Raw genomic sequence first — 10,050 nt, 5'->3', positions numbered from 1 at the left:
ACACACCTGTTAACGACTAATCAATGAGATCACACACACCTGTTAACTAAAGACTAATCAGTCAGTGACCCTTCACTTAACTTAAAGTTCTCGAGAGTCGAGCATTTGTTTTTTTCTCCGTCCGTGAGCATCACATTATTCTACTACATTACAGGAGGGCGAGCATGCTTACTAAACAAACACACCGTTGAACAATGTTTCTCACAGGTGGTTACAGGCTTGAGATATGAATGGTGGTGACACTAGTTTTGTCAAAGTGCTGGTGAACTTCCTGTCTGAGTGACGGGAGGTGCAGACAAGCAGCCACAGACGGTGTTTACAGCAGACACTCACTCGCAGAGGCCGGCCTGTCCCGGCTGTGTCTGGAGGCCACACGGCGAATCGATCTGCTGACCGGCTTCATCTTTCTGCTCCATCAGACAACAAGCGTCTGTGTGACAGAGGAGAGGTTACGCTCATGTGGTGATAAATCAATTAAAACCAGCTCTTCAGAGGTGGGAAGAAGAATACATAAATAACAGATATATTGTAAGACTTAAAGATTAACATGTGTTATTGAAAAGTGTGTCAAGATAACCTGAACTTTGAGTTAATTAATTTTAACAAATCTCATCTAACGTTTGTTTGGATTTCTAGGTTTTTAAGGAATTCCAGGATGTTTGAATCCTGATGCAACAAAAGACGTAAAGTATTTAAATTTCATGTTTTCTGTTTTTCTTCCTGAACGAAAGACAAATGAAAGACGACTTTTACCAGATTGAGTTCCAGTAGAAGGATCCGTGTTGAACTCCACGCCGCTCCTCTGAGGAGAGAAAAGGGAGATTAAGAAACGTTAGTTTACATCCCTGCATTTCTTTACATCTGTCACACGTTTACACTCGTTTATTTAAAGGTTCCAGTTAAATGGAGGTTTTAGTAACAGCTTCTGCTTTCTTTCATTCTATATTTCAAGCTGAACCAGTTCAGTGAAAGTTACGTCATGTTTGGTCACGACAGAAATAGAAATCTAAATGTGAGTTAATGTCTGCAGGTATCACCGAACCTCTACAACAGAGGTCTTCAACAGGGGGTCCGCGGAGGTACTGCAGGGGGGCCGCGAAACATTTGGTTGATTAGACAATTCTGTGAAGTGTTTTTACTTCCTTTCATTGTTACTTCTCCCTGCTATACGATCTCCATATTGGTGTTTTTGTTATAATTAATTAATCCCACTAAAAATGATCGATACGGTTGTGGTTTGTTTTGCAGTGATTGTACATGTTGTTAAATAAAGATAAAGAGGAAGAGGAAGTCCACCTGCAGCAGAGCCTGCAGTCTGGGCGGCTCCCAGTCTCTGAGGTAGAAGAGACAGTCCCGCGGGTGGTGAGCATGAAGACCGGTGTAGCTGCACTGAGCCGTCTTACACACCGTCTGCGAGAGACGACACAACAAACACAGGAACACGTTTTTAATGAGCTAGGTTACGTCACGTTTGGCTCGGACGGAAATATAAATTTAAATCTCCATTTGAATGCGTGTCTGCTGGTGTGCCATCACCTGACCTGTAATATATTGTTCTCCAGGTATTTAGAGCACCAAGACTGTCCACAAGTTACAAACAAAAACATTTATGCATTTTATCTGAATAACCAAAAGGCTGACAAGCTTATTGTTTTAATTCCGTAAATAATTTCCAGATGGTAGAAGGTCGGCAATGCACAAAAAACAAAACAAAGAAGTCGCTTTTTACCCACAACTGCTGCTGTGTGTACAGAAGATCAGTGGAAGTCTACCGTAGAGACAGAAGCTCAGCTCCTCACCTTGTGGTAGGGGTTGTTGCAGCCGCTGCAGAACTGGTACCTGCACTGGGAGCAGCTGAAGTGCATGCAGCCGCCTTTGGTTAGCGCATACTGGAACCTGCAGGAGGGACAGGCTGCAAGAGGACAATTCATACTGGTTAATGTGGTGGAATGTAACTAAGTACATTTACTCAAGTACTCAAACGGACAGTTTGAAGTGTGGTTGTTTGAGGTTCTTTTCAAGAGTCAGTTTATTACTGTAGGTGGAGTTTTGAGACCGTCCCAAAAATCATTTTAACCGCTCTAAAGTCAGAGTAAACCATCAAAAAGTTCTAAACGTTATCTTCATCTATAGCGACTATTTGCACAAAAATAAATAAATAATGAAACCAAATGGAATCACGCTACGTTAGCCGTTAGTGGTGGTGCTAACGTTACTAGCTCTGCTCATTACTAGCTCCGCTGACGTCACTAACCCCGCTGTAGCTTCAAAGGGTCCCGTTTGTTCAACCCTGTGATGAGTAAAGACGTTTCCTTGAATCCTTGAATGTTCCTCATGGTTTCAGTCAGTGTTTAGGAGCATTTACTGGCTTCCTCTGAGATGTATAAAGTATACAGTGATGTAAAAATGGAAACACAAACCGGTACTTGAGTAAAGTTATTTTCCTCCACTTCCTAATGCACCTTGAGCGAAGGATGCAAAGTGTCTCTGTTCAGGTCGATAATGTAACAACTTTCAGTGGGTCAACTCAGTGTCTCACTGATGCCGTTGTCTCTCAGGAAGCCGGCCAATCCCTGCCTCTGGTACTCCGGATCGTTGTCCCTCTTCCACTGCTGGAACTGTTCACAGGACAGATCCTGGTGCTGGGGCTCCCACTGAGACACAGAGACGGGGGGGGGGGGACAGAGAGAGAGAGTCAATGAGCGAGCACCTCCTCAGTTTCAAGGCTGAATTCCTGAGCATGTCTCTTTTCTTTATCTCTTACAGGATGTAGGAGAGAAACTCCTACATGTAGTTCTGATACTCACAGGTTTCTTGCACTGAGCGCAGAAGCTCTTGCGGCAAGACGGACACGTGACCTTCATCTGGTCTCCGTCGTTGATGAACCCGGAGGTGCACTGAGGGAGGAGGAGAGATTATCTACGTCTCCTTCACACCACGGTTCATATCAGTTAAGTGTCATGTTTAGAATGGGTGATAATAGATTCGACTAAAGAACTTACAGAAGAATAACATAGTAATAGGATCAGTGAATTAAGACGTAGTGCTTCCTGATTGTGACGGCTTGCTGGTGAACTCACGTGGCAGCACCAGAGGAACTTTGGGTCCTTCATCAGAGCGTGCTCAGTCAGCTTCTTGTGAAACAGATCGTACACGTCCAGCTCCAGGCAGTTACGCAGCTGGACAAATACATGAAAAACGTCATTGCTAAAAGTGACAGTTATTACGTCTCTTAACCAGCTGCAGTTGAATCTCTCTCTCTCTCTCTCTCTCTCTCTCTCTCTCTCTCTCTCTCTCTCTCTCTCTCTCTCTCTCTCTCTCTCTCTTTTTCTGTGTGTGTTTGTCTGTCTCTCCCCCCCCCCTCCTCCCTGTACCTGTATGTCCAGCGTGGAGAAGTAGCTGTCGAGCTGCTCCGGGTCGTTGATGTCCGGCTCTCCACAGACCGGACACACCATGTCTCTGATGTGTTTGTCTCTCACAGCGATGGTGAAGTGCAACCCGAAGCACTCGTGGCACACGGAGCACTGACAGGAAGTCAGGGACTGCATCTGAAACACGGAGAGGAGGAGGAGGAGAAGAAGAAGAAATAAATACAGTATTTATGACACAGAAGAACAAAGGGGAGCTGTCATAAAGTACCTGTGTACATATTTTAACTTCCTTTATATCTTCTTTCTAAGTGACAAACAGACTTGATGGATAGTTGTCGTACTGCACCGTGTAAGATGCCAACGTCTGCATCGTTCACCGGCTCCGAGCCGTCGCTGACCCACCTTGCTGCGGGGGAAGATGCTCAGACAGATGGGACACTCGTTGACGAGCAGGCGCCTGATGAAATCCTTGTCGTGAGACTCCTTCACGGCTTGCACCACGTCCTCCAGGGAGTAGGTCACGTCCGGCTCCTGGAGCAGCGCCAGGACGAGCTCGCAGCGCCCCCAGCTGGGCAGGTCGTACAGCGCCAGCAGACGCCTGCACATCCTCTGAGAGAGAACCCGGACAGACGAGGAGTCAATGTGACGCACTTCTTTTCTTTTACTACATGAAGTCGTCTACGAGGTGTGCACACTGAAGGCTTCAGGTACTTTGCTGTGCAGCCTTATGCTCTGATTATATTTGTGCAGACAGCGCTGAGCTGCTACCTGTTTGTCCGGGTGTTTGGGGTCGATGGGCGGCTCGGGCTGGTCGGTCCAGATGCGCTGGTGGAAGGGCTCCAGCAGGGGGCGCTGCAGCAGAGACAGAGCCCCCTTCACCTCGCCTCCGCTCAGCCGCAGGGCCTCCTCGCACCGCAGCACGTCCCTGAAGCCCAGAGAGTGCAGCTCCTTCATCTGAGCGGAAGCACCGGTTAATGTAGACGAGCAAAACCTCAGTGTACAAATAGTCTGCTACAAAGTAAAAGTATTCAAAATACACTGAACTGAACTCAGTCTTTCAAATAATATCACGACGCGATATTGAATCGATGCACAAAAGTTATAAGGTATCGATCGAACTGCATCATTTACAGTTAAAGGTAATAAATCACGATGTTTGATGCTCTTACTCTGAAAGTCTCTTATTAGATTAAAATAACTTCTCAGAATAACGAGGAATGTTTAGGAAAAAAAATGCATTTAATGTGAAAAGTTCACCTCAATATTTATGATGAATCATATGTAGAATTAGAGTTCTGTTAAATGAGTTTTAGTTTCTCAGAATTGGCACCACTGCGAGAAGGGAATAATGACACAAAACCAAACATTTTGAAGTAATAAAATGACTTGTTAAGAGTGTGTAACTCTGTAAAAACATATGAGACAAGCTGTTCTTTTCAGGAGACAGATATCTAATGAAGAGACAAGAGATCAAAAGTTTCCCTTCCTTCTCATTGAGCCGGTCAGGAGGGCCGTGGAACACTCCTCCACATCGCTCCCAACAGACCACAGACTCTTTGTTCTACTTATCTCATCACTTTGAAGACTTCCTGTTTGCTCACCATAGAGAGCTGCTCATCAGCCTCACAGTGAAGGCTGCTCGCTGGTGATAAATAACTCAACACTCATACATCATGTTCTCATAGACTGCTATACAACCAGAGGAGTCGCCCCCTGGTGGACACTAGAGAGAATGCAGCTTTAACACATGAAGCTTTGGCTTCACTTTAAAGAACCGGAGGTTGACATCTTTAAAAAACTCAGAAATAACAAACTTCTGCTCCTCCAGCAGGAAACTGTCTTTTGGAGTGCCCCATGTTGAAGCAGCAGGTCCTGATTGTCCTACCTTGACCTGTCTGTCTCTCAGCAGCTGTCTCACGGCTCTGTCGGTGTCTCCTCCCGCCGACAACCAGGCCAGCTTGGCCTCGGCCCGGGACAGCTTCGCGCCGTCGCCCGCGACACCGGGACCGCTCGGCTCCGCCCCCTCGCCGCCCCTCTCCGCCTGGACGGAAGCCGCCATGGCGCAGATCTCGTCCAACAGGTGAGGCAGCTCTGACGTCAGCCAATCACAGGGGTTCGTGTTGCTGCCGCCGCACATGCCGATGGCGGCGTACACCTCCTCAGCACTGACGCCGCGCTTCTCTGCTTCCTGCGAAGGAGACACGACAGAGAATCTTTAAACGTGTCTGTGTGACACACACACACACACACACACACACACTCTCCCGGTGACCTACTCTGATCTGCTGGACGAGACGGAGGCCGTCTTCCCTCATCATCTTCTGTCTCTTCGCCTCCACGTCGCCTCCGGGCCTCGGCTGAGTTCTCGGCTGGTCTTTGGTGCCGGACGGGTTCTGCTGGAGAGACAGCGGCAGAGAGACTCCGGCGGAGTCTTTGCAGGACAGGTTGCACATCTCGCACACCGCGGTGGTATTGGTGTTCATGTAGGTGCAGAACTGGCACATCCACTGTGAAGCAGGGAGAAAGGAAAGACACAAGCGTGTTGAGCAGACGCAATGAGACAAACGTATGTATGAGATGCCTTAAAAGAATAGAACTTATTTTTAGAGAGTTGCCAATTGGTCAACTGTTCATTCATCCTTTAATGTGACTGCTGTAACCCTCTGAACCCCAAGACAGCAGGTTTTATTTTTTAATTGTTTGTCATAACCAGAAGCTTTAAAAAACGTTATTGTCGTCAGAATTTCATCTTTCATCTTCGAACACATCACAGTTTTTTCTTCAGACATTGGTAACACTTGTGAACATGTTGGAAATATAGATTCCATTGTTTAAAAAAAATAAATTATCAAAAAATTCAACTTTTTAATGATTGTCATAACTGTGTTATTCTGCACTAAAGACGTGTTCTAGTTCTCACTTCTTCTAGTCATCATGGTTCTGTGTCCATAGAGGAGCAGGAATTTTATTTTGAAAATCAAGACCACAGAGAGAAACATGTAACAGAACAATAGTGTGCATGTAAACGTGGTCATTGTCACATTTGACGGATTGTTGTTACAGCCGCTTCTAACACAATGCAGAACTGTTTAGCATGGACCCCCCCCCAGTGGGACAGACCTTTGCTCCCGAGTCAGACGTGGACCCCGGGCTGGACGGCAGCGGTGCGACAGACGGTCGAGTGGCCAGACGAGGGCGCTCACACACCTCACAGAGGATGCTGCTGCCTTGATTCACTACGGTGCAGCTCTTACACTGCCACTCTGAGGGAGCGAGCACAGACACATTCACACCGCTAGATAGATAGATAGATATATTTACACAATAACTTTGTTTCCTCGTGTCAACGGCACATCTTGTCGTTAGAGGGAAACATGTTTTTGCTGATTGTTTAGCTGAAACATGCTGCGATGAGTGCGATCCTGTTTGTTTTGTGTCTCATCTGTTTTATTTGTGCGTTTTAATCTCTTCTCCTCTTTCACAGCGCTGGGTTTCTGAGTCTTTAAAGCCGCCGTCTAATTGAAGTTGCACGATGTCTCTGGTCTCACCCGTGTTGGGAGACGTGGGGATGGACGTCGGGTTTTCCGGAGCGGCGGACGCGGCCGTGGCGAGTCGAGGCCGTTCGCAGGTGGCGCAGAGGACGGCTCGCATCTCGTTCACCGTGGTGCAGTGAGCACACTCCCACGGGGACAGAGACGGACTGCAAACAATACAAATATACAGATTTACAGTGAAGAAGAGATCGATGCAGGCTGGTCACTTCCTTCTGCAGAAACTTACAAACTACGACTGCCAACGAAATCCGAATACGAAAGCATTAAAAAACAACTAATTGACGACATGCAGGTCGTTTATGCTTCTGTCGATTAGCAGAAACTCTTCTCCACAACGTTCACTGGAGGAGAAACACAGCTCCCGTTCCTCCTCACCTGGATGTTTTGGCCGCTGTAACAAACGCTCTGCTGTGTCCTTTGTCTCTCCTGTGATTGGCTCTGGAAGGGTGGCGGTGAAAGAGGTCGTCACAGGCGTCGCAGAATGTTTGATCGTCACAAGACGGGCAAACCAGAGACGAGGCGGCACCGCACAAGTTACAATCGCTCGCTGCAGGAAGAGCGAGAAGAAGAGTTATTAGAAGAGTGATTCTATTTATTGAGGCTTCTAGCTGCGTCGCGCTCAAAGCACAATACACTCAAAGCGACTCAGGCTACATCCACACTCCCACGCTCTTCACAGCAGCTCACCTGTTGATGGCTTCAGAGGTTCTCCTCCGGGGCTCAGACTGGGTTTAGGTGGAAGAGACAGAACCTGAGGTGTGTCTGCCAGCTGCTCCTCTTCATGCGTTACGACCACAACGTCAGACACCAGCTCATCCTGGAGAGAAAGCAGCTTCACAATAAAGCTTATTTATACAACGAGCAGCACAGTGTTGAAGGAGAGAATACGATGCCCCACACACACACACACACACACACACACACACACACGTAGCCTACAGATCGGATCTAACAGGGTGTAACTGTCCGCCTGACCGACGTATTTAAAAGTGTGTTCTCATTTGTAAATAATATAAAAGTCAGTACTAAATAAATGTATGATAGTCAGTTTTCCACAACACTGTCCTGCAAATATTTCACAAATAAGGGGATTCTGTGCACAGAAAGACACAAAATGGCTTTTATTTTGAAACGAAAACAGGAAGTGTTGGGATGAATATAAATTTGGACTTTTTTTCATGTCTGATACATGTTGAACAGATTAAGACTATAGTTATGTTGCTGGTTTAAGGTCAACATACTGTAAAACATCTTCTTCTTTTTTACTGTCTATTAAAAAAAAAAAAAAAATGTACATTTGTTGGGAAATTGTGCAAATTCATAGAAAAGTGATTTTTTTTTTTCCACAGCCGATATCAAATGTTTTACAGTTACACGATGCATTTGGATGTGCGTCTGAGCGTCCGTACAGATGAGCGTTGGCACAGACCAGTGTTTGCACAGACCAGTGTTGGTACAGACCTGCTGGGTGATGAATGGGATGATGTCTCTGAAGTTTTCTGGGTGAGGATGGGTTCTCTAAAACAAACAAGACGTGGAAGACAGGGAGGAACGTTTGACACAAAACGGCAGCTGATGTTTTGAAGGCTTTCAGACGAACGCTCCACAAACCTTCACGAGCATGTCCACCTCCGTGCGTAAGGTCATCACCTCCAGCGTCACCGAGGCCACTTTGGCGGTGTCCGGTTCGGTGACGTCGTCGGGGAAACTGAGGCCGTCGATCTGCTGATTGGTGTAACCGTACAGAAACAAGACGGTCCGGCCTCCCTGTGGAGGAACGCGAGCATTTCACATGATTCTCATGATTCAGCAGGTTCAAGGAAATAAGAAAAATGTTATTTTCTGCAAGAAAAATCTGCACAAAGAAGCTTCAAAATGCGAGAGACCCACTTAAAAACAATATATCTGAACCAGATGACTGTTCCATGCAGAACCATGTGACTTGTTCTCACCTTGACGGCGTCCACGGTGGTTCTGAAGACGGGGTTGTTGTGCTTGACACTCCTCCAGTATCTGGGCCTGGCTGGACTCGTCAGGTTACAGCCGTACTTCTCCAGGATACTCAAGGCCTTGACCAGTCTGCTCAAAGACTCCAGAACCTGGAGAGGAAACAGCCAGTGGGTGTTTCTCAAAGTCAAGGATGCTTCCTTGATAGGACGTGTCCTTATTCACAACAATCAGTACATTTACTAGAAGGAATATTGAGATGAGGGAGAGAGGAAAGAAAAGGGGAGATGAGAGGAGTAGAATGAGGAGGGGAGATGAGGGGAGGAGGAGAGGAGGGGAGAGGAGATGAGGGGAGGAGTAGAGGAGAGAAAAGGGGAGAGGAGAGGAGTAGAATGAGGAGGGGAGAGGAGATGAGGGGAGGAGGAGAGGAGAGAAAAGGGGAGAGGAGAGGTGGGGTGGGAGGAGGAAAGGACAGGAGGGGAGATGAGAGGTGGGGAGGAGAGTAGAATCCTTCCTTGACTTGAGATGTGATCTAAACTCACTGGTTGTGTATATTCATGTTTTATGTGTAGTATAAATATAAATATGTATCCAGCAGCTCCACCACACTGACTGTAACTGTAACTGTGACTGTAACTGACTGTGACTGACTGTAACTGTAACTGACTAACTGACTGTAACTGTAACTGACTGTGACTGACTAACTGTGACTGACTGTAACTGTGACTGACTAACTGTAACTGACTGTAACTGTGACTGTAACTGTAACTGACTAACTGTGACTGACTGTAACTGTGACTGACTAACTGTAACTGACTGTAACTGTGACTGTAACTGTAACTGACTAACTGTGACTAACTGTAACTGACTAACTGACTGTAACTGTAACTGACTGACTGTAACTGACTCACTGTAACTGACTGTAACTGACTGTAACTGACTGTGACTAACTGTAACTGACTGACTTTGACTGACTGTAACTGACTGACTGCAACTGTGACTGACTGTAACTGACTGTGACTGCAACTGTGACTGACTGTAACTGACTAACTGTGACTGACTGTAACTGACTGACTAACTGTGACTGACTGTAACTGACTAACTGTGACTGTGACTAACTGTAACTGACTAACTGTAACTGTGACTGTAACTGACTAACTGTAACTGACTGTAACTGT

The 10,050-nt window shown here is 46.4% G+C and overlaps 1 protein-coding gene across 3 annotated transcripts in view; it reads right to left on the bottom strand.

Annotated features, from left to right (window-relative positions):
- Window positions 1-6: 6 nt before the first annotated feature.
- The window catches only part of LOC116400575 (E3 ubiquitin-protein ligase RNF31-like), an 11,044-nt gene continuing 1,000 nt past the window's right edge, over window positions 7-10,050 (bottom strand). The window contains exons 3-21 of one of the 3 annotated variants that reach the window (XM_031878485.1): window positions 8,878-9,024; window positions 8,537-8,692; window positions 8,387-8,443; window positions 7,613-7,742; window positions 7,301-7,472; window positions 6,920-7,071; window positions 6,492-6,634; window positions 5,648-5,878; window positions 5,257-5,559; window positions 4,140-4,325; window positions 3,774-3,980; window positions 3,375-3,548; window positions 3,081-3,179; window positions 2,808-2,897; window positions 2,540-2,654; window positions 1,800-1,912; window positions 1,297-1,410; window positions 754-802; window positions 7-430 (exon numbers count right to left, since the gene is read on the bottom strand). In XM_031878485.1, coding sequence (XP_031734345.1) covers window positions 330-430; window positions 754-802; window positions 1,297-1,410; window positions 1,800-1,912; window positions 2,540-2,654; window positions 2,808-2,897; window positions 3,081-3,179; window positions 3,375-3,548; window positions 3,774-3,980; window positions 4,140-4,325; window positions 5,257-5,559; window positions 5,648-5,878; window positions 6,492-6,634; window positions 6,920-7,071; window positions 7,301-7,472; window positions 7,613-7,742; window positions 8,387-8,443; window positions 8,537-8,692; window positions 8,878-9,024 — 2,739 coding nt within the window. In that variant the 3' untranslated portion in view covers window positions 7-329. Of the gene's footprint in view, window positions 803-1,296; window positions 1,411-1,799; window positions 1,913-2,420; window positions 2,655-2,807; window positions 2,898-3,080; window positions 3,180-3,374; window positions 3,549-3,773; window positions 3,981-4,139; window positions 4,326-5,256; window positions 5,560-5,647; window positions 5,879-6,491; window positions 6,635-6,919; window positions 7,072-7,300; window positions 7,473-7,612; window positions 7,743-8,386; window positions 8,444-8,536; window positions 8,693-8,877; window positions 9,025-10,050 lie in introns of those variants that run through there. The other 2 variants (XM_031878484.1, XR_004213932.1) reach the window with 2 other exon arrangements.

This window comes from Anarrhichthys ocellatus, unplaced genomic scaffold, assembly GCF_004355925.1.
Source record: "Anarrhichthys ocellatus isolate YVR2014 unplaced genomic scaffold, GSC_Weel_1.0 scaffold182, whole genome shotgun sequence".
Classification (NCBI taxonomy): domain Eukaryota; kingdom Metazoa; phylum Chordata; class Actinopteri; order Perciformes; family Anarhichadidae; genus Anarrhichthys; species Anarrhichthys ocellatus.
Note: the sequence above shows the minus strand (reverse complement) of the source record. Positions and strands in the feature narration are given on the sequence as shown.